We start from the raw sequence: 18,750 nt of genomic DNA on the forward strand, positions 1-18,750 counted from the left end.
ATGATACTAATGTTTAGGCTTGAGTAACTGAAGGATAGCTATTTATGACACGAAAAAGTCTATAGAAGTAGTAGTTTTGGGGAGGTAAGCGGAGATCCACAAGAGGTGGTGTTCCAGAAAGCAAAATATTGTTCAAAAGAAGGAGGGGTGAATCAATTGTGCCAAATGCTGCTAATTAGCCACGTAAAACAAGGACTGAAAGTTAACAAATTTATTGAGTAACATGGAGGTTACTGATTGACCAGAGCTAATGCAGCAAAGTGGTGGCAAAAGTGCCTAAATGAAATGGATTCAAGAGATCCTGAGGGAGAGGAACAGAACCCAATGAATACAGGAAGTATTTTATGAATATATAAAAATGATTCATTACCCTCTGCATATTAAAATAGTTTGGGCTAATTAAAAAAACATAAAGATCTACTTAGCCTAACCCTGTATGTATGTTTGTGTCCGTGTATATGCATGTGTGTGTGTGTGTCTATGCATCTGAGCATCACCGGCTTTTAAAATTTGGAATATAAATATAAAATCTCAAATGACACAAATGATAAGCATTTAGTGCTCAGGCAGAAAAATCACATTTCTTACAAAAGGCACACTAGCAGGAGTGTGCCTTTCACTGATTATGTTCCAAGAGTGTTTTCAATGAAAACTAGAAAAGGTTCCATACTACAATCATTATTATCTTTCTTTTTCAGGAATTATGACCACAAATTTATGAGCATTTTCTACAAAAGATTTTCCATAAACAACTAAATTTTGGTACAAGAATATCTTTCCATTTTCCTAAGGCCTATCAATATTAAACACACACACAGAAAAACTGGTAAGAAATCTAAGGTTATCATCAAAAACTATGCTAGCTTCTACTAACAAATCAAGCCATTCCACGTTTACAATAGGAATTGTGGTTTTAAAGACTTGTATATGATACCTGCTTCTTATAATCATCCCAATTCAGTTCCCTGCCCATCAGTTCAACAATCCTGGGTAGGGCTTCCTCTGCTGCCTGGACATTTAGAAAGGCCAGGCGAGTACGACGTGAAATCATATCCACAGCAGTGCAGGCATACTCTTTAATCCCATATTTCACCTGAGTTTGAATTAAAGAAAAATTATTAGTTGACACCCTTCTTTAGAAAATGAGAAATAAAGTTTCACTTAAAAAAATAATAAATGTGTGCTTCAGAAAGGTAACATTTTTCTTTATACTCTCTGGTCCTCCAGCAGGCATGAGACAAATAGTGGCACCACACAAGTTTTCCATCTGCCTGCCAAAGGAGGTTTGGAAAATGGCAAAAATTGGACAAGAGTTGATACCTTTTTCCTGAATAGAACCTGGCATAAACATGTAAATTGCATCACTTCTCATTAACCATCCACAGTCATCACTTACCTCTCTATGCTTATACATAATGTGGATTTTAATTTACATAGCTGACTAGGAAAAGGACGAGTGTCAAAAAGTTATGATCTCATCTCTTTAGTCTGTATAGTTTTTTGTCTTAGAGTAACCAGAATATAGGAACCCTGAATTCAATCAAGAAGTAAATGTTCACTGGACATCGATATTTTAAGGCACAGTGAATTATAAATAAATACAAAGCCTGGTCTCTGATTTCACAAAACTAGAAAGCTTGATGGGAAATAAGACCTAAATCTTTGAGAAACTGTCACAAGATATGTAGGTAGGACATGAGTGGTACAAACTTAAAGAGCTGCAAATGCACAAAAGGGACAACTGTGAATTAACATGTTTAGAGATAGTTTGATGGAAAAAAAAGAAATCTATATTTTATATTGTTATTATTACCACTATCAATATCACTTCAGAATTAAGATTAAAATTTTATAAATAAAAGGATCTGTATTGAAAAGACATAGTAGTCATGGTTTTAGCTGACACATGTGCATTAAAACTCAGCTACATATAATTTTCAAAGAAGATGACGAATGAACAGATAAATGGTATCCCATGGCAGACTTGAAATTCCTATGTGATCATTCACATACCTCTGCTTCAATATATGGAAATTCTGACACAAGACGTACTCCAACAATAGGCCACCTTTTGCCAGTCACACTTGCCATTTTGGCCACCTCAAAGGCCTTATCACCATAGGTGGCGGCAAGATGCTGTGCCACCTAGAGAAATAAAGCTGCGTTAGGCAGGCACTTTGAATATCAATACCTTCTAGGCATAAAGCAAAAAGCACACATGCTTATCTTGTCAGTTTTCTTACAGCCTGTAACTAATAGCTCTCAGAGAGTATTAGATTTTGATTTTGTGGGAGGAAACCACTTGGGCTTCGAATGCTTAGGCCAGCACTAACTCTCTTACACATGCATCACTGTATCAATGACCGATGAAGCTTCAGCCTCATTTTGCTCCTGATATCACTTCGGAAGAACAGCCTTCTTCGTGCCTGAGACAGAATTTGGGATGTCCTATACACTAGAAACAAATCAAATAAACTACATGTTTTAATAAAATACATTTCATAAAGTGTACATTGCTTGTTGGGCAAGTAAAGCAAACTGAGATCATCTTTTTTTCCTTCCACAGTAGACTGGCAGAAATGTATTCAGCAAAAGGAAATGTCAATCAGGGAGACCTGATTGCTGCCAGTTCTGTTACTGGCAACAGTGAGAGATTAAGTAAAGAGTAAGATGATGTGGCAATGCACACTCACCTCACTTTCAAGTCCATAATCCTGGACAAGCCTAATGTAGAGTGTGGGGCTCCAATCTTTACCCCCTTGAAGGAAAAGCCCAACTGTTCTACTTGGTCCTGCTTTTAAATCATGAGTTTTGATAGCAGCATTTATGGTATCTTCTGCCATAGACCGGTAAGTTGTCCACTTTCCACCTACAAAGAAATTGACAGACAATTCATTAGGTTGCCACCCCTCATTTTTCTTATAATTAACCATTTATCAACTTATCAATAACAAAATTTTCCTGTTGTTTGTAACAAACATGGGATTGTGTAAAACTTTACTCAGAATAAAAAAAAAGGCTTGTTCAATAAAGTTAAAAGAGATTCTGGCAGGACAATTTGTCAAACTTGTATCTAAAGCACATCCAAATTACAAGACAAAAAGTCAGGTGTAGTGACTCATGCCTGTTATCCCAACACTTTGGGAGGCTGAGGTGGGAGAATCACCTTAGCCCAGGAGTTCAAGACCCTCCTGGGCATCATGGTGAGACCCTGTCCCTATAACAAAAAAAAAAAAAAAAAGAAAATAACAAGGTAGTATCTCATACCTGCTATAGTAATAAGGCCACTCTCACTGATATCAACAACATGATTTCGGGAGATAGACTGGGTATCTGCAGATTTGGGGTCTGTAACAAGAGGACGGATACCACTCCATGCTGCCAGGACGTCCCCTCTTCTCACTGGTAGGAATCAATGCCAAGCATTATGAACATTGCTCAAAAATATTTCGACAAAAATATTAAATAGTCAATAAAAAGAGTTCAGTGACAGGAATACACATATGTACACTTTAAAAAGGAGAGAAAACATAAAGATGAGAACTAAGTTTGTGGATAGGTGCAAGAAAAACTCATAAAGAATTATTCTGTTACAAAGATAATTTCCATGAAAAAGTAAAGAACTTTGGAAATCACTGACATTGATACCACAGAGGAAGCAAAAGAGGCAAATGTTAGCAACCTTCCAGCTGAAGCAACCTGGAGCAGTTAGAAAAGCAAGAAAGAAAAAAAAAGCAGAAACAATCAAAACCAATCCTAAAGATGCATGAATTGTTAAATTTCCTTCTAGAATACATCTTCCTGTCTCTTCTCAGGGAAAACAAAGATCCTTATCAAATTAAACAAACCTGTAACAGGATATTATATTTTCTCCCCTCATCAAAACCATCCTCTTTCTGAGTGTTTACAGCAGGCCTACCACTGTGCAAAGCACTTGACATAGACATCTCATTTAATCTCACAAAGCCCAATAGCACTGGTTATTATTATTCTCACCATACAGATCAGAAAACAGATGAACGCAAACATTTAACAAACCAAGTTGGGCAACAAACCTGGCCAAGGCAAATATCTTATATATGGGGAAAAAAAAAAAAAGCATCAGAACCTTCTTCTTTCTGAGCTTAAGGTCCATATTCTTACCTCTTAAATTGTACTATCTCTCAACTTCTGACAACTTCCATACTCTGCCTTTTTTCTTCCCATTATCTTTAGCACTGACTCAGAAACAGGTGTACTGGCTTCTCCCAGTAGGTACATTATACTTGAGTTATATTGTATGGAAGTTCTTTCAATACTCAAGATGCCATGAAAATATCTTTACTATCTCTGTCAAAATACAATGCCCAACTATATCCAGGCTGATTAAGTTTATTATTAGAATTAGACAGCTGTTGAACAGCACTCATTACTAACCTAAAAATGACTAAAGAGAGAAGGTGAGCTATGGTTCTGGTCTTTCAGGTACAAGGGCAAGACCCAAGGGCAGAATTTTCAGAATCTGCCCTTCTTCATGTAGACCAGCTTCAGGAATGGCTTAGCTATGGCAGCTGACTATGGGCACGAGACCGAAAGTTGCCTAATGATATAGACTACCGGGAAATGAATGCCTACCTGGTCCTGCTGCATTTATTGTGATAAATCATCTAATCCATCAGTGGATAACAGAAACATGAGTATAATTTTGCTTCAACTGGGACTTGGGGTCATGCGTGCCCTCCTTCTTCATTATACTCCCAGCCATTACCCATGTTGATAAAAAATTGACTGTATATAGTCTCGAAAACTTCAAGATAATGGGAAAACTGGATCTCCACATGTGAAAGAATGAAGGTGGACCCTTACCTTATATCATACACAAAAATTAACTCATAATGCATCAAAGACCTAAACTAAGAGCTAAAACTATAAAACTCAGAAGAAAACATATAAGAAGAGCTTTATGACACTAGATTTGTCAACAATTCTTGAATGTGACATCAAAAGCACAGGCAACAAAAGAAAACAACAGATAAAACACACTTCATCAATATTAAAAAGAGACTATTAACAGAATGAATAGGTAGGTACCTCATAGAATAAACATCTGCAAATCATATACTGATAAGAACATATCATATATGCGGAACATATGAGAAATCCCTAAAATGCAACAAAAAGCAAACAACTTGAATTAAAAAACGAAAAATGTACTTTAATAAATATTTCTCCAAAAAAGATATACAAATGTCCAATGAGCACATTAAAAGATACTAAATATCACTAATGATTTGGGAAATGCAAATGAAAACCACAATGAGATACCACTTCACACCCATTAAAATGGATATTATCGAACAAAAACAAAACAAAACAGAAAATAACAAATACTGGTGAAGACGTGGAGAAACTGAACCCCTTGTACACTGCTGGTTAGAAGGTAAAATGTTGCAGCTACTATCAAAAATGTATGGCAATTCCTCAAAAATTAAACATTTGGAATTACCGTAAGATCTAGCAATTACACTTCTGGGTACTTACTCCAAAGAAATGGAGCAGAGAAAAGTTTCACAACCTTGTTCATATCATTATTAACAATAGCCAAAAGGTGGAAGCAAACCAAGTGTCCATCAACGGATGAATAAAGAAAATGTAACATACACTTACAACAAACTATTATCTAGCCTTAAAAAGGAAGAAAATTCTGACACATGCAACATGGATGAACCTTGAAGACACTATGGTAAGTGAATAATCCAGTCACAAAAGGAAAAATATTGTACAATTACACTCATATGAGGTACTTGGCGTACTCAAACTCATAGAAGCAGAAAGTAGAATGGTAGTTGCCAGTTGGGAGAGGGGGAATAAGAGTTAGTATTGAATGATTACTGAATTTCAGTTGAGGAAGACAAAAATGTTCTGGAGATGGAAGGTGGTGATGGTTGCATGACAATGTGAATGTGCGTAATGCCACAGAACTGTACACTTAAAAATGGTTAAAATGGTAAACTTTATGTTCTGCATATTTAACCAAAATCTAAAAATCAAGATAAAAGGATAAATTGATATAATTCAAGTCTCAAATTATGAAAGGGTTAAGGAAATATTTTACATAGAATACAGAAGTATCAGGACCTTTACTAAAACAGGACATACCATGTCCATGTTTTAGTTCAAATCCATAAATCCCATGCGGGGATCACAGTTTTGTGAGCAGAGGGCAGGGTTGAATTTCGGTTCCCACTCAACCCTTGGTCATGTGCCTTTGTACAGTAAACATCCTGTATATTTATACACAACACCACCTGAAAAGTAGTTAGGTATATATCTAGCAGACTTTTTGTGTAAAAAGTCACAAAGACTCCTTGAAATGATTGGAATAGTTCTTACTGAAAACAACAACAACAACAACAACAACAACAAATGCCTTACCAAGTATAAGAAAAAGACCCTAACAAGAAGCTATGTTGGATGACAGATAATTTCTCCATCTTGATCTAAAATGAGTAACAGGTTTCTGCTAAAAACAAATTCAACTCAAGTTAATCTGGCGTATTTTACTATAGATTCTTAAAGGCTACACTCTTGACATGACATAACTATAATCTGTAAGAACAGATACCCATCACCTCTATAGGATGTTCAGTCAAACCAATAATCCAAACACTGTAACTGAAACACCAACATAATTAACTGGCGAGGAAAGCCTAAGCCTTCTCAGTCTTACTAAATGGAGGCAATACAGGATCTCAATGCTGGGATTCCATCCCTAGATCTGCCCCCTCTGATGTGTGCATTCTCTTAAAAAGATTTAATCTGGATGGCTTCTGTGGAATGGGGATTAATTCCTGCTTTACACAATTTTACCAGTCATATAAAACCTCAAAACAGCCGGGCACGGCGGCTCAAGCCTGTAATCCCAGCACTTTGGGAGGCCGAGATGGGCGGATCACGAGGTCAGGAGATCCAGACCATCCTGGCTAACCCGGTGAAACCCCGTCTCTACTAAAAAATACAAAAAACTAGCCGGGTGAGGTGGCAGGCGCCTGTAGTCCCAGCTACTCGGGAGGCTGAGGCAGGAGAATGGCGTAAACCCGGGAGGCGGAGCTTGCAGTGAGCTGAGATCCGGCCACTGCACTCCAGCCTGGGCGACAGAGTGAGACTCCGTCTCAAAAAAAAAAAAAAAAAAAAAAACCTCAAAACAAGTTGTAAAAAGTGTTTTAATCTTTACCAAAAACCTAACGAGGAAATTACCACTATTTTCCATTAGAGTTCACATCACCCTCTGAGATTAAAAATAAAACTTAGCAAACCCACTTACAACGTCATTGTGGTCACCCCACAGTCCCTCTAGTGTCTTTGAAGTTCCTTAGGTAGCCACACTGATCAGGAATTTGGTTTCAACTCTTGAAGCTCTCTGACTAATTTTAAAGTTATTTGATGGAAAATTAGGCTTTGCAGAGTAAATTTGAGGCATATGCAAATAATCTGTGGCAAATGCCTTACCTTTTCTGTTATAACAGGCAGAAAAGCACATCTATGAAATTGCATTGTCTGAAACAAAAGATGAAACTGAAACATTCAAGCTTTTCATTCATCCAGGAATACTATGTAAAACATTATCTATATTGATACCATTTTTAATGCTTACTCCTGGAGTTGATACTCAAAAAAAAACAAAAAAAACAAAAAAACAAAAAAAAAAAAAAAAAAAAACACAAGAGTTCAGGAAATATTCCTAGTCACAAAGAGTTCATAATGTGTTAAGAACTTTAACTTACTTTGCTTGACGTCTTAGCATTCAGCTTTTTAGTCTGAGAATTGTATCAGTTGAATGTTGGAAATAAATTTATCGAAAATAATACATTTAAGGATGATTAAATTTCCTTATTTAAAATATGAATTAGTCTTTATGGCCTGCAGGATTTATATACTATTAGACCAGAAGGTGGTTGGATTATGTTACCTATAACAGTTCCCCTCCCAACCTTGAGATGTAATGGTTTTTATGGATGATTCAAAACTCTATTTGCCACTGAAGTATTAAGAGCTTATACCTCCTCACCACTCATTCAGTAATGACTGCTCAGGACCTTGGGTATAATCCATGTCTGAGGGGCACAGTACAGCTAAACATGTGACACATTAATTCTAACTTCTTGAGTAAAAGACAGCAACTGACGAAGCTAACAGGTTCCTCTCCATATTACCTATTTATCTACAGTGGAAATCTTGTACACTGTTAAACCCTAATGAAAGTTTTTTCAAGAAAGAGTCAATGTAGTAGATGGTAGTCTGAATAAAGTATCATCAGGATATTTATAAATTCTGCATGGTGCTGTTGCAGCCATGAGGTAACCACAGGGGAAACAACCTTAGGATGAAACCACCTTGGAAGATGGTAGAGTGAAGATAAATAAGGGTAATGTGTCTTAGATACTGATAAATCATTAAAGTAATCACCTCTTGAGGCTTGTTGTATCTGGAGTTCCTGTTTTACAAGATAATGAATTTCTTTATTTTACTTAACAAACAAACAAAAAAACCCCAAAATTCAAAGATTCTATTAAATTGAGTATGCCCTTCTCTAAGTGTATATTTAAACACCTTTAGATTCTGAAGAACAGCACTGTCCCACGGACTTTACCGCAGAGATGGAGACATTCTGTACATAGCTCCACGATCCAATTTGCTAGCTGTTAGCAGCATGTGGCTATTAAGCACTTGAAATGTGGTTCACCTGACTAAGCAACTGAATTTCAAATTTCAGTTAATTTTAACTAATTTAAATTTAAATAACTACAAGTGGCTAATGGCTATCATATAGCACAGAGCAGCTCTATAGTAAAAAAAAAAACCTCCAAGCAGTAGATCTCAGACTTGTCTGGTAGATTAAGCTAGTCATTTCTACTGGCCACCTTGCCTACATCTCCAGTGGAGCTACCATTCACTGAAATTGGACTGTACTTCCTTTGCTCATGAGAATACAATAAAATCTGCTATAATAGCTCCCAAATACTTTATTGTCATTCATGTCAATATGTAACATTTCAACCTTTCTCCTCTCTTGCTAATCTCATAAATTCAAACAAATGAAACATATTTTCATTCAATTAAGTACTTCCACTCTCAAGTTCTCATCCAGAAACCGGTTCTACCATACAGGTTACAGTCAAGATTAATAAGTGACCATCACCCACTTTAACTCTCTAAGGTATAACATGTGAAAAACATAACATAACTCATGGTCTCTATGCTTTAGAGCTCATATTTTTTTCTAGTTCTCATACTGCCAGGATAGCTTAACAAAATTTCATTATTGCTTCATCTCTTTCTCACCTTGCTGAAAGTCTCTAGCAGTGTCAATTATAATACTTTTCAATACCCCAAATAGTGTATCTAGTAAAGGGTCGTATGCAGTTATCAGTAAATATTAAGTGGAATATTAAAGCATTCTCTAAACTTTTTATATCAAACTATAAAAGCTGGTATTACCAAAACCAAAGCAAGAACACTTGGGCCTCTGAGATAAGGCTTCATATAGGATTCTAGTGACTATATGTTGACCAACTGGATATTCCCTTCCAAATTACATGAATGCTTTAAATAAAACAAGATGAAAGAAAAAAAAACTACTATTAAATAAAGTTGAGAAAAATTCATCATTAAAGACCACTTATTAGACTGGCTCATCTTGAGGGCACCCAGTTAATTTTTTAAGTGACAACTATAAAAGTACTTGACAATATCTTCAAAAGGTAGTGAGAAAGTAAAATACTCTTACCATCATGTTTAAGAATCATTTGTATTACATTCCCAAAAAATAACTCATTCAGGTTTTAGTATATGTAATATGTAAAGGGTAAAATATAAATGGTAAAGTTGAACAGACAATTTTCATGGCCAGTTGAAAAAAGTATGATGTGATTATTTCAAACTATAATTCATATTTTTACTCTTATACTTGGCAACATAAGTGTTTGTTTTAAAAATTAGTAGAAAATAAAGCCCATAGGAAGTGACAATTAAGAGCTAAATGTGTGGTTTAGCTTCACGTTAGTTATTTAGGCATATGTTTTGGGGTGTTTTTTTTTTTTTCCATGTTTGCCACTTTCAAAAAAGAATCAATAAAAGGCATGTGAAAATATCTAAATGAACACAGGGGAAATAGTGTCAGAAATCAATACTTCTCTACCAGCGTATTTAACCTGCTGAAATGAAGTGTTAATCACAGAAATAAGATACCATATTACATTTATAAACTAATGAAACTAGAAAAAGCAAAGCGTATGACACTATAATTAAACAGCTGGAAGACATCCAAGCCTGTGTAAGTTGATAACCCTGGTACAATCTCTGGCAGTGAAAAGGCAGGTCTGCAGTGAGTTGATATGGCCAGCTCAGTTGTTAATTGAATAACAGGCAATCTATAAACACTACTAATTGCCTATGTGAAAACCTGTGTACAAGTAGAGAAGCTGCCTAAAGAAGCACACCAGGAAAAACTACATGGATAAAGCACTCAGCAAATCTTCTGTCTCTCTCAATCCTGTTAAGTCATAGCTTAGTTTTGTCACTGCATCCTTCTGATTAACCTCTACACAGCAGACTTAATGATACATTTTTCAAAAGAACATTTTTCTTCCTAACTCAACACGAAACACAGAACTATCAATTACCCATTTCAGAAAAGAACAAACAAGTAATCTAGAAAATTCAGCCTGTGAATGGAAAGCTTTCTAAATTGTAAAAGAAGACATGGTCTTATTCCCAACAGGCAAAATGCTTTTCAGAATTGTTCCGACGCATTTTGCAGAAGTGTGGCAGCTGCTGTGAATAGCATGGAGTGTTAAGATTTGACACTTTTTTTTTTTCTTAAGGATATAGCCATTTGGGGAGGCTCAGAAACTGTTGCTGGAATTTTACTTACCCATTTAATAAATCCTTTTAGAATGATTATTTCAACCCTGGTGAATATAAAACATTTCAATACTATTGCTCTAGGATCTAAATCAAACTTTATTTTTTAAATCTGTAAAGAAGACTGGCCCAAGGGATTAGTTATGAGACAGGAAACCTCCTCTAGTTTAACATTCAAATTCAAATAAGGTCAATGGAGAGCAAAGGTCACTGTCATGCTAAAGGTATCTAGCAGCTTCCATGAAATGAACTGACAAGCTTACCACTCCCTAGTGCACACAGTATCCCATCAGGAAACCCAGAACCAACAATCAGAGTACTACACAATATTTAGAAGCACAAGTATTAGAACCAGACTTACTTATACTCAAATTATGGCTTCAGTACTAACTAGCTATAGGCAAAAAGCTTAGGCTGGGCGCAGTGGCTCACACCTGTAATCCCAGAACTTTGGGAGGCCAAGGCGGGTGTATCACGAGGTCAGGAGTTCGAGACCAGCCTGACCTACATGGTGAAACCTAGTCTCTACTAAAAATACAAAAATTAGCTGGGTGTGGTGGCGCATGCCTGTAATCCCAGCTACTCAGGAGGCTGAGGCAGGAGAATGGTTTGAACCCAGGAGGCAGAAGTTGCAGTGAGCCGAGATCACACTACTGTACTCCAGCCTGAGCTAGAGTGAGTCTGTGTCTCAAAAAAAAAAAAAAAAAAGCTTAATGTCACTGGGCCTCAGTTTCTTCAACTAGAAAGTGGGACTTAGTAAGTAAATCTCATAGGGTTGTTAATGAGGAATCAAAGATCTAACAGGTAATATGCTTGCTTAGCAGTGTCTCACATAAGAAGTGCTTAATAATAGGCAAAGTTTTTTTTAAAATGAGGCATATAACTGTAAACAAAAATATCTTTAGCAGTAGCATGTAATTGAATAACTGAATGGTGCCTGAAGCTGAGCTTCTCTTTCACGTTTGATCAGTCTAGAAGAGAATAGCAGCTTTCACCAAAATTACTTGAGAAAAAATATGGATTTGACTGGCCTCACTTTAAGATATAGACACACTTCAGCTAATTGATACTTTTTATTAAGACCAAGTGTAATTCTTCAAATATGAATCCTTCAGTCAATTAGAAATAAGAATGAAAAGAAGCTATTAAGAATCATTGTTAATTATTTTTTGAAGAATAAGTTTATAAGTATAAAAGGTGTGACAGGTGCTGCACATAGCGAAATCAATAAAGTCTAGGAAAGGGCTGTCATGTCTGCTTTTACCCTGGAGGACTCTTAATCTAAAGAGGTCCCCAGATATCCAGGAGAAAGACCTGATTTGCAATGTTTAGATATTAATTTCAAACACTCTTATCAAACATCAGAATTAACAATAACTCTTTGTTAGTTTCACCAATTCGCTGACTACAAAATGGTATGTTAATTGAAAAGATTTTTATGGACCCACCAGGTATGCTAAGTCTTCCATGTATTTATAGGTAGAACATAAGTGATCCAGTCTCTGTTAAAGCCCCACGCTCACTTCACGGGTAGAGATCCCCACCCACAATATGGGCACGGCAGCCTTCTGGAACCCACACCTGCTTCCAGCACATCCAGCTTCTTAGCAGGATAGGGAGTTACATTTCTCATCCTCGCTGCATTTGAACTTTAAGATTTTGGAAACTGTCAACATTGAGTTCTCTGCTCTTGAATTAATTTTATATCTTGCTCCAACAATCTTCCTGATCTTCAGGCCCAGATATAAACCCAGTTTCAACAAATATTAAAAACAGATAAATTACAAATGAAGCAAGATTCATTAACAATAAATATGTTAAAATATAATCATAATCCAATGTTGAAGCTCCTCCTAGAACACAAAATTTAAAAAAGTACCAAACTAAAATTGCACTGCAGTTTCAGTATTTAAACACGGATGTTAAACAAATCTAACTATTTTTCAAATACCATGTATGAGTGTGTATGTGTGTGAGTATAAACCTTAACCACACATGGATTTCAATGATATGTATTTAGTGTATTTTATACTATTATTGTAGATATCCAAAGGGACTCTATTAAGAATGAAGTTACATCTATTACTTTAGATTAAAAGCAACTAATACTATACAACATGGATTCATCAATTAAACTAGGAGTCACCTGAACCATTTTTGAAGCAGTTTGTTTTGTTTACAAATGCATGATTACATAACAAAAAAAAAATTCTTTAGGGAAAAACGATACACAGATGTTAGTGAGTGGCATTCAGACTAAAGTAGCGTTTTTCCATGTCCTTCACTGATATCAACATTATAAGAAGATTTCTGATATAAATATATGATGATTATTTTTAACCGTAAACTTGTGTACTTTAATATAGATTTTCAAATGGCTACCATATCAAAAACCATGAATCCATAACTAACTTATTTTAATCCAAAACAATCAAGAGTAGCATATGAATAAGATACCAAGATTTGTAGCTAAATACAAATAAAGAATCCTTACCCTCAAGGAGCTTCAAGTGAGAATATATCTTGGACTATTACCTATAATATAATGTTGTGATATACAAACGGTATGATCAACATCCCACAGGAATACAAAGAATAGGTGATTTCTCAAGTATAAAAATTTTGCCAAGATGAAGAGTTGGGGAAAAGGGTGTCCCAGAGCAAAGCTTCAACCTAAATTAGACATGAAGGTTCAACCTAATAAGGTATGAAACCTACTGAGACAACATTCACCCTAATAAGAACATAGAATTCAGGGATGGAGAGTAGTTGAATATAAACATGCAAAGACAAGTTGTAAAAAGCCTTATGTTTCGTCCAGGAACGGTGGTTCACTCTGTAATCCCAGCACTTTGGGAGGCCGAGGCGTCTGAGACCAACCTGGCTAACATAGTGAAACCTCATCTCTACTTAAAAAAAAAAAAAAAATTAGCTGGGTATGGTGGCGGGTGCCTGTAGTCCCAGCTACTTGGGAGGCTGAGGCAGAAGAATCGCTTGAACCTGGGAGGTGGAGATTGCAGTCAACCAAGATCACACCATTGCACTCCAACCTGGGTGACAGAGTAAGACTCCATCTCAAACAAAAGAAAGCAAAACAAAACAAAAAGGCTTATGTTTCATGCAAGAGAATTTAGCATTTTTCCTAAAGTGAATGAGAAGATATCTAAAATGTATTTTTGTGCAGAGAAGTGATGATCAGAATTATGTTTTAGAAAGAAAGTTCTAGTAGAAGGATTAGACTGGACAGGGATAGAGAACTGACCTAAGGAGGCCATTGAGGGGCCAGTGCAACTGTCTAAGTGAGAAATGGCACAGATGTGAACCAGGGCAATGAAGTGGCTGAGGGACCTGCCTGGTATTCAGAGTGAGCATAGACAGGCATTAGACTGGATATGGAAAGAGAAAGGATACCAAAAATAAGCACACCATTTCTAGTTTGAGTGACTAGATGCATGGTGAGACTCAACTGAGAGAGGAAATATAGAAGCACAACGTTGGGGAACTTCTGAGACTGGCCTGAATGAAAAAAAAATAAAAACTATATAAATTACCAAAGAAAATGCTCTGACAGTCAAGTTGAAATGCCCCAGTAAGAACAGGAAGAAAGTAAACTTTGGCTTTTTCCATTAAAATAAGTAACTTATCCTTCTTTGCTAAACCCACTGGTCAACATTATACTTTCCATGTAGCAACAGACCATTAAGCATCTTACAAATACAGTTCTAGCCTCTTATTTGCTTAATTATTTCCTATAAATCAGACCTTCCTAAGCTGTAGAAATTAAACTGTAATATACACATTTCATCCTTCTCTGGAAGCACATGAGTGTTCAGAGCTAGAGGGGGCTACTCTGATCTTGCCATTAGAAATTATCAGAAAAGGACTGCATGAGTTTCATGTGGGTATAGAAAGTAGAGGAGAAAAGGCAACGTCTTCCCATTGTGTTAGAATTTGGCCCTCATAAATGTTCTCAGAGGCACAGGAGGACAAGTGTGAAGATGAGTCAGACTGGAGACATAGCAGTTATCCAGTGAGAGCTGGAATGGCTTGCGAGATATGGACACAGAGAGACAAACTTAAAGGAATGCTCAGTTACCTTCAACATCACAACTCAGGTAATTACGCACTTCGTTCAAAATGAAGTTGATATCTTCTTCTGAAGGAATTGGATGGTGTGTAACATCAGTTGGAGTATCAGTAGTGCCAGCAATAGTCATCTTTTGCCAGGGTAAGAAGAAAATAACTCGCCCATCGCTGGTCGCTGGGTCAAGAAGTCCCATGCTCTCTGGGCTGAGGTACAAAGAAGGGTTATTTATTTCTGAAATTTTCAGAAGTTTAACAGTAATCTGCATTCTAAAAACAATTTATTCATTAATTCTCAAATAAGCAAAAAAAAGGATATGAACTATTACTTGTACTTCCCCTACCCTAGAAACTCCTAAAAGAAAAAAATAACAAAATAGAATGAAACAAATGTGATGATAACATTCCACAGCAGAGCTACCCCTTCCTTCCCTACTTCAACAATGCAAGGCTAATTAAGAAAGTGGGCTTCAACTTCCAACTGTTTGAGTTTCATACTCCTTGGACCATTCACATCAGATAATGTCAGCAGGATAAATGTCTATAATTTCCTTTATAATGGTAAATTACGGGTATGTCTTCAACCTTTTTTCAAGAATAGTCAAAGTATTTTCCTGGGACATTTGACATTTCATCGCTCAGGAGAAATTCTCAGGAATACATGAGAAAGTGAAGGGTCTGCCTTTCTAGAAACTAAAATGTAATCACAAAGTTCTTTACTACTTTACCCCTAGATGAACTCGGGCCACTTCTCCAAATATGAGATTTCTTACTTTATTTTGAGGTTACAAAAATCTCAAGAAGTGCATCTAGAAGAAAAGAGCTCCAGTTTTTACTACTCCCTAAATGACAATGTCCTATGATTAGGTCAAACAGGAGAGGAACATGTTAGCAACGAAAATCTTTCACGTAGAAGACACTAGTGGTGTACTATGCTAAATCAAGGTACAATGCTGCCTCTACTGACAGACTAGATAAAATCTCCCAAAACTAGAGTCAAAAATTTCTACTGACATTTACTATACTAAAATCAAATAATAAAACATATCTGAAAGAATAGGCAACGGTAAACAAACATTAACAAAACCCATCATTTTGTTTTTAAATCACTAAAAACAGATGTTTTATTTTGTTCCTTAGCCATTCAAAGAAATTTGGAGATGTTAAAAGAGTGAGAGGAATCTTAAAGTGTCCTATTCAAGTAGAACACTACAAATCTTCAGATAGCTGCTTCAATTTGACTGGATTCTTGTATCAAGCCAGTGTTACTGGTATTTTCTATAAATATGTTTTTAGCTTCTATTAATGTTATTTCTTAAATAGGAAACATAATTCTATTTGGTTTGAGCAAATTTCAAGAAATCCCTCTTACACATACATTTAAAAGGACATACAGTCAGATTTTTATCTTTATCATCATTCCCATAAAATTTTTTTTAAAAAATGATATTATTCCAATGTGTAAAAATGAAAGGCTAACAACTGTGTAAAAAATAATAATAATATTTTATATATAAAAAAGAAACATATAGGCAGTTTAACTAATGCATCTCCTTTATTTAAACCACAAGGAGTACGGTTTAAATAAACCATAAACTTTCTCTTCAAAAAACTCTCGGCTACATGAAATGCTTGCCCTGTCTACTCAGCCTTAGCAGCAAGAAATCACTGTTCACAGCCTATCTGAGATACTCCGGAGAGAGTGGGTAGAAGTTCTTCTACTTAGCTAATCCAAAAAGCATTCCGGAAATCTGCAATCATTTAAACCGCAGCTCAGAGTCCCACCTTCACTCAGCGTTACTTAGAGAAAATAATTTTACTTTTACTCTAATATATTGAAAACTACAAATATCAAGTATTTTTGATCTCTAAATATGATTTTTTTTCTTTGCATTTATCATAAAACTCTCTAAAAATCTTAGAAGAAACTAGTTAATCACATGTTTTGTAAGTATATTTTTTGATCCTGGGTTGATATGCCCTTAGATTACATCAGTCACTTTGAGATTAGAAATGAGAATAGAACACTCAGAGTTCAAGCATTCTATCTGATAAACAGAACTATATTGAAACAAAAAAAAAAATTCCATATTCTAACACTTGATAAACAAATTATATGCTAACATATTTTATATGACTATATCATGGACCAGACATCATATGATGTGTCTAAAATAATAAACCTGATAAATTTAATCATAAAATTACAATATTCATCAACCTAAAAAGGAAATACCATTAGAAAGGCACAACTACTGAATCCTTTAAAAACTTTCAATGCAATAAAGTAGTTTAAAAGGTGAACATGATGGTTACCAACACACACGTAACTGGAACCTGTAGAGAATCAACTGCTTAAGTGAAGACATATGTGACAAACATAAAATTAACAAGCACAGAGGGAAGACAAAGCTATTAATGAATGTTATAAAAATTTAAGAATCCACTTGGAAATATCTTTCATCAGTTCTAAATTACCTAATTCACACTCTCCCTTAGGGAAAAGTTTGTTTTCTCATGAAGGATTAATTTTGCAAGTTCACACTAAAGTTTGAGAATGGATATCTACTATAGTGATAGTATACACAATGCAACAAGGCATAGATCTTTTTTCAATATATACGATTCATTTGACATCAAGAGGGAAAGCCTGCTGCTAATTTATGTGTGTGTCTAGGATTAAATGTAATGAACATTCTTCTCATGCAGACCATCACTTTACTGAAGTGCCCTTAGTTAAACTGAAATCAATTTATTGTTAACTACTTAGCAATCAGTATTAGAGTTAACAGTATGTACACACATTATAGAAAAAAAATTGACCTCTTGTCAGTAGCAAAAAGCATCAGTAGGCTAAACAAGGATGATTATTTTCTGCATTTCAGTCATTTGGTGTATTATCGCTGCTTTTGGAAGAGCATCTAGCCATAACTTTCAAGGAAATTCCAGATTTGTTCTTAATATAAAGAGTGGCTTTCAAAATTTCTGTGTTGTGTTTTCCAAAATTAAAACAATTTTTCCTTCTTCCCCTCTTCCCCTAAAAAGCTGCTATCATGGTGTAAGATAATTCTACAGGTGGAACATTAGTTAACGTTACAACAAAATTAACAAATGCTATAAAGATATTTCTGAAAACAGCCCAAGAAGATACACTGCACATATGGTTCTTTACTCTTCCTTTGCCAGCCTACACACAATAAATCAATGGTTACTGAACTCACTGCATTTCCAAATGGATCAGGTACTAACTGAAACATGCCTGGTCTTAAATTATCATTAGCCAGTTGTGGGGCAGCCCCAGAAGCTTTGGTTCATCCCTGAAGACGTAGTCAAAACTGTTGAGTAACAGCTGCTAAGTATGACTGTCTGATGATACCACAGAGTCATTTCAGTTTGGGATCTCCTAATATCACCCAAGAGAATGACCTGATAGGGAGAGGAAAACCAACCCTATGGGATGCCAGAAATACAGTTGCCTCAAGGTCAGTCCTGAATGAGGGAATGAACCCTTAATCTAGGTCACAATCCAAAGAGAAGGGGCTCATCTGTTAAGAGAGCCTGAATGGGAACTAGGCTGCAGACCATTCCTTTAAAGCTTCCAACAGGATAGGTAGTGGTTATAGCTCACAGTGCTAAAAATGGGGATATTAATTCCTCCCAAAATAGAATGAGGTCACTTGCTGCATCTTAGCCTGAGACAGACCTAGCTGTAACTAACACCATCATGCTTCAGGAGACCTGAAGCTAATGCTGAATTTTTAGGAT

At 35.8% G+C, this 18,750-nt stretch overlaps 1 protein-coding gene across 5 annotated transcripts in view; it reads right to left on the reverse strand.

Moving 5' to 3' along the window:
- The window catches only part of GPD2 (glycerol-3-phosphate dehydrogenase 2), a 150,926-nt gene that overhangs the window by 14,008 nt on the left and 118,168 nt on the right, over positions 1–18,750 (reverse strand). For all 5 annotated transcript variants that reach the window (XM_030916181.1, XM_030916183.1, XM_010353178.2 and 2 more), the window contains 5 exons: positions 14,999–15,192; positions 3,268–3,402; positions 2,694–2,869; positions 2,014–2,145; positions 935–1,093 (listed from right to left, as the gene is read on the reverse strand). In XM_030916181.1, the coding sequence (XP_030772041.1) occupies positions 935–1,093; positions 2,014–2,145; positions 2,694–2,869; positions 3,268–3,402; positions 14,999–15,192 (796 nt within the window). The remainder of the gene's footprint in view (positions 1–934; positions 1,094–2,013; positions 2,146–2,693; positions 2,870–3,267; positions 3,403–14,998; positions 15,193–18,750) is intronic.

Source organism: Rhinopithecus roxellana, chromosome 14 (genome assembly GCF_007565055.1).
Source record: "Rhinopithecus roxellana isolate Shanxi Qingling chromosome 14, ASM756505v1, whole genome shotgun sequence".
Lineage (NCBI taxonomy): Eukaryota > Metazoa > Chordata > Mammalia > Primates > Cercopithecidae > Rhinopithecus > Rhinopithecus roxellana.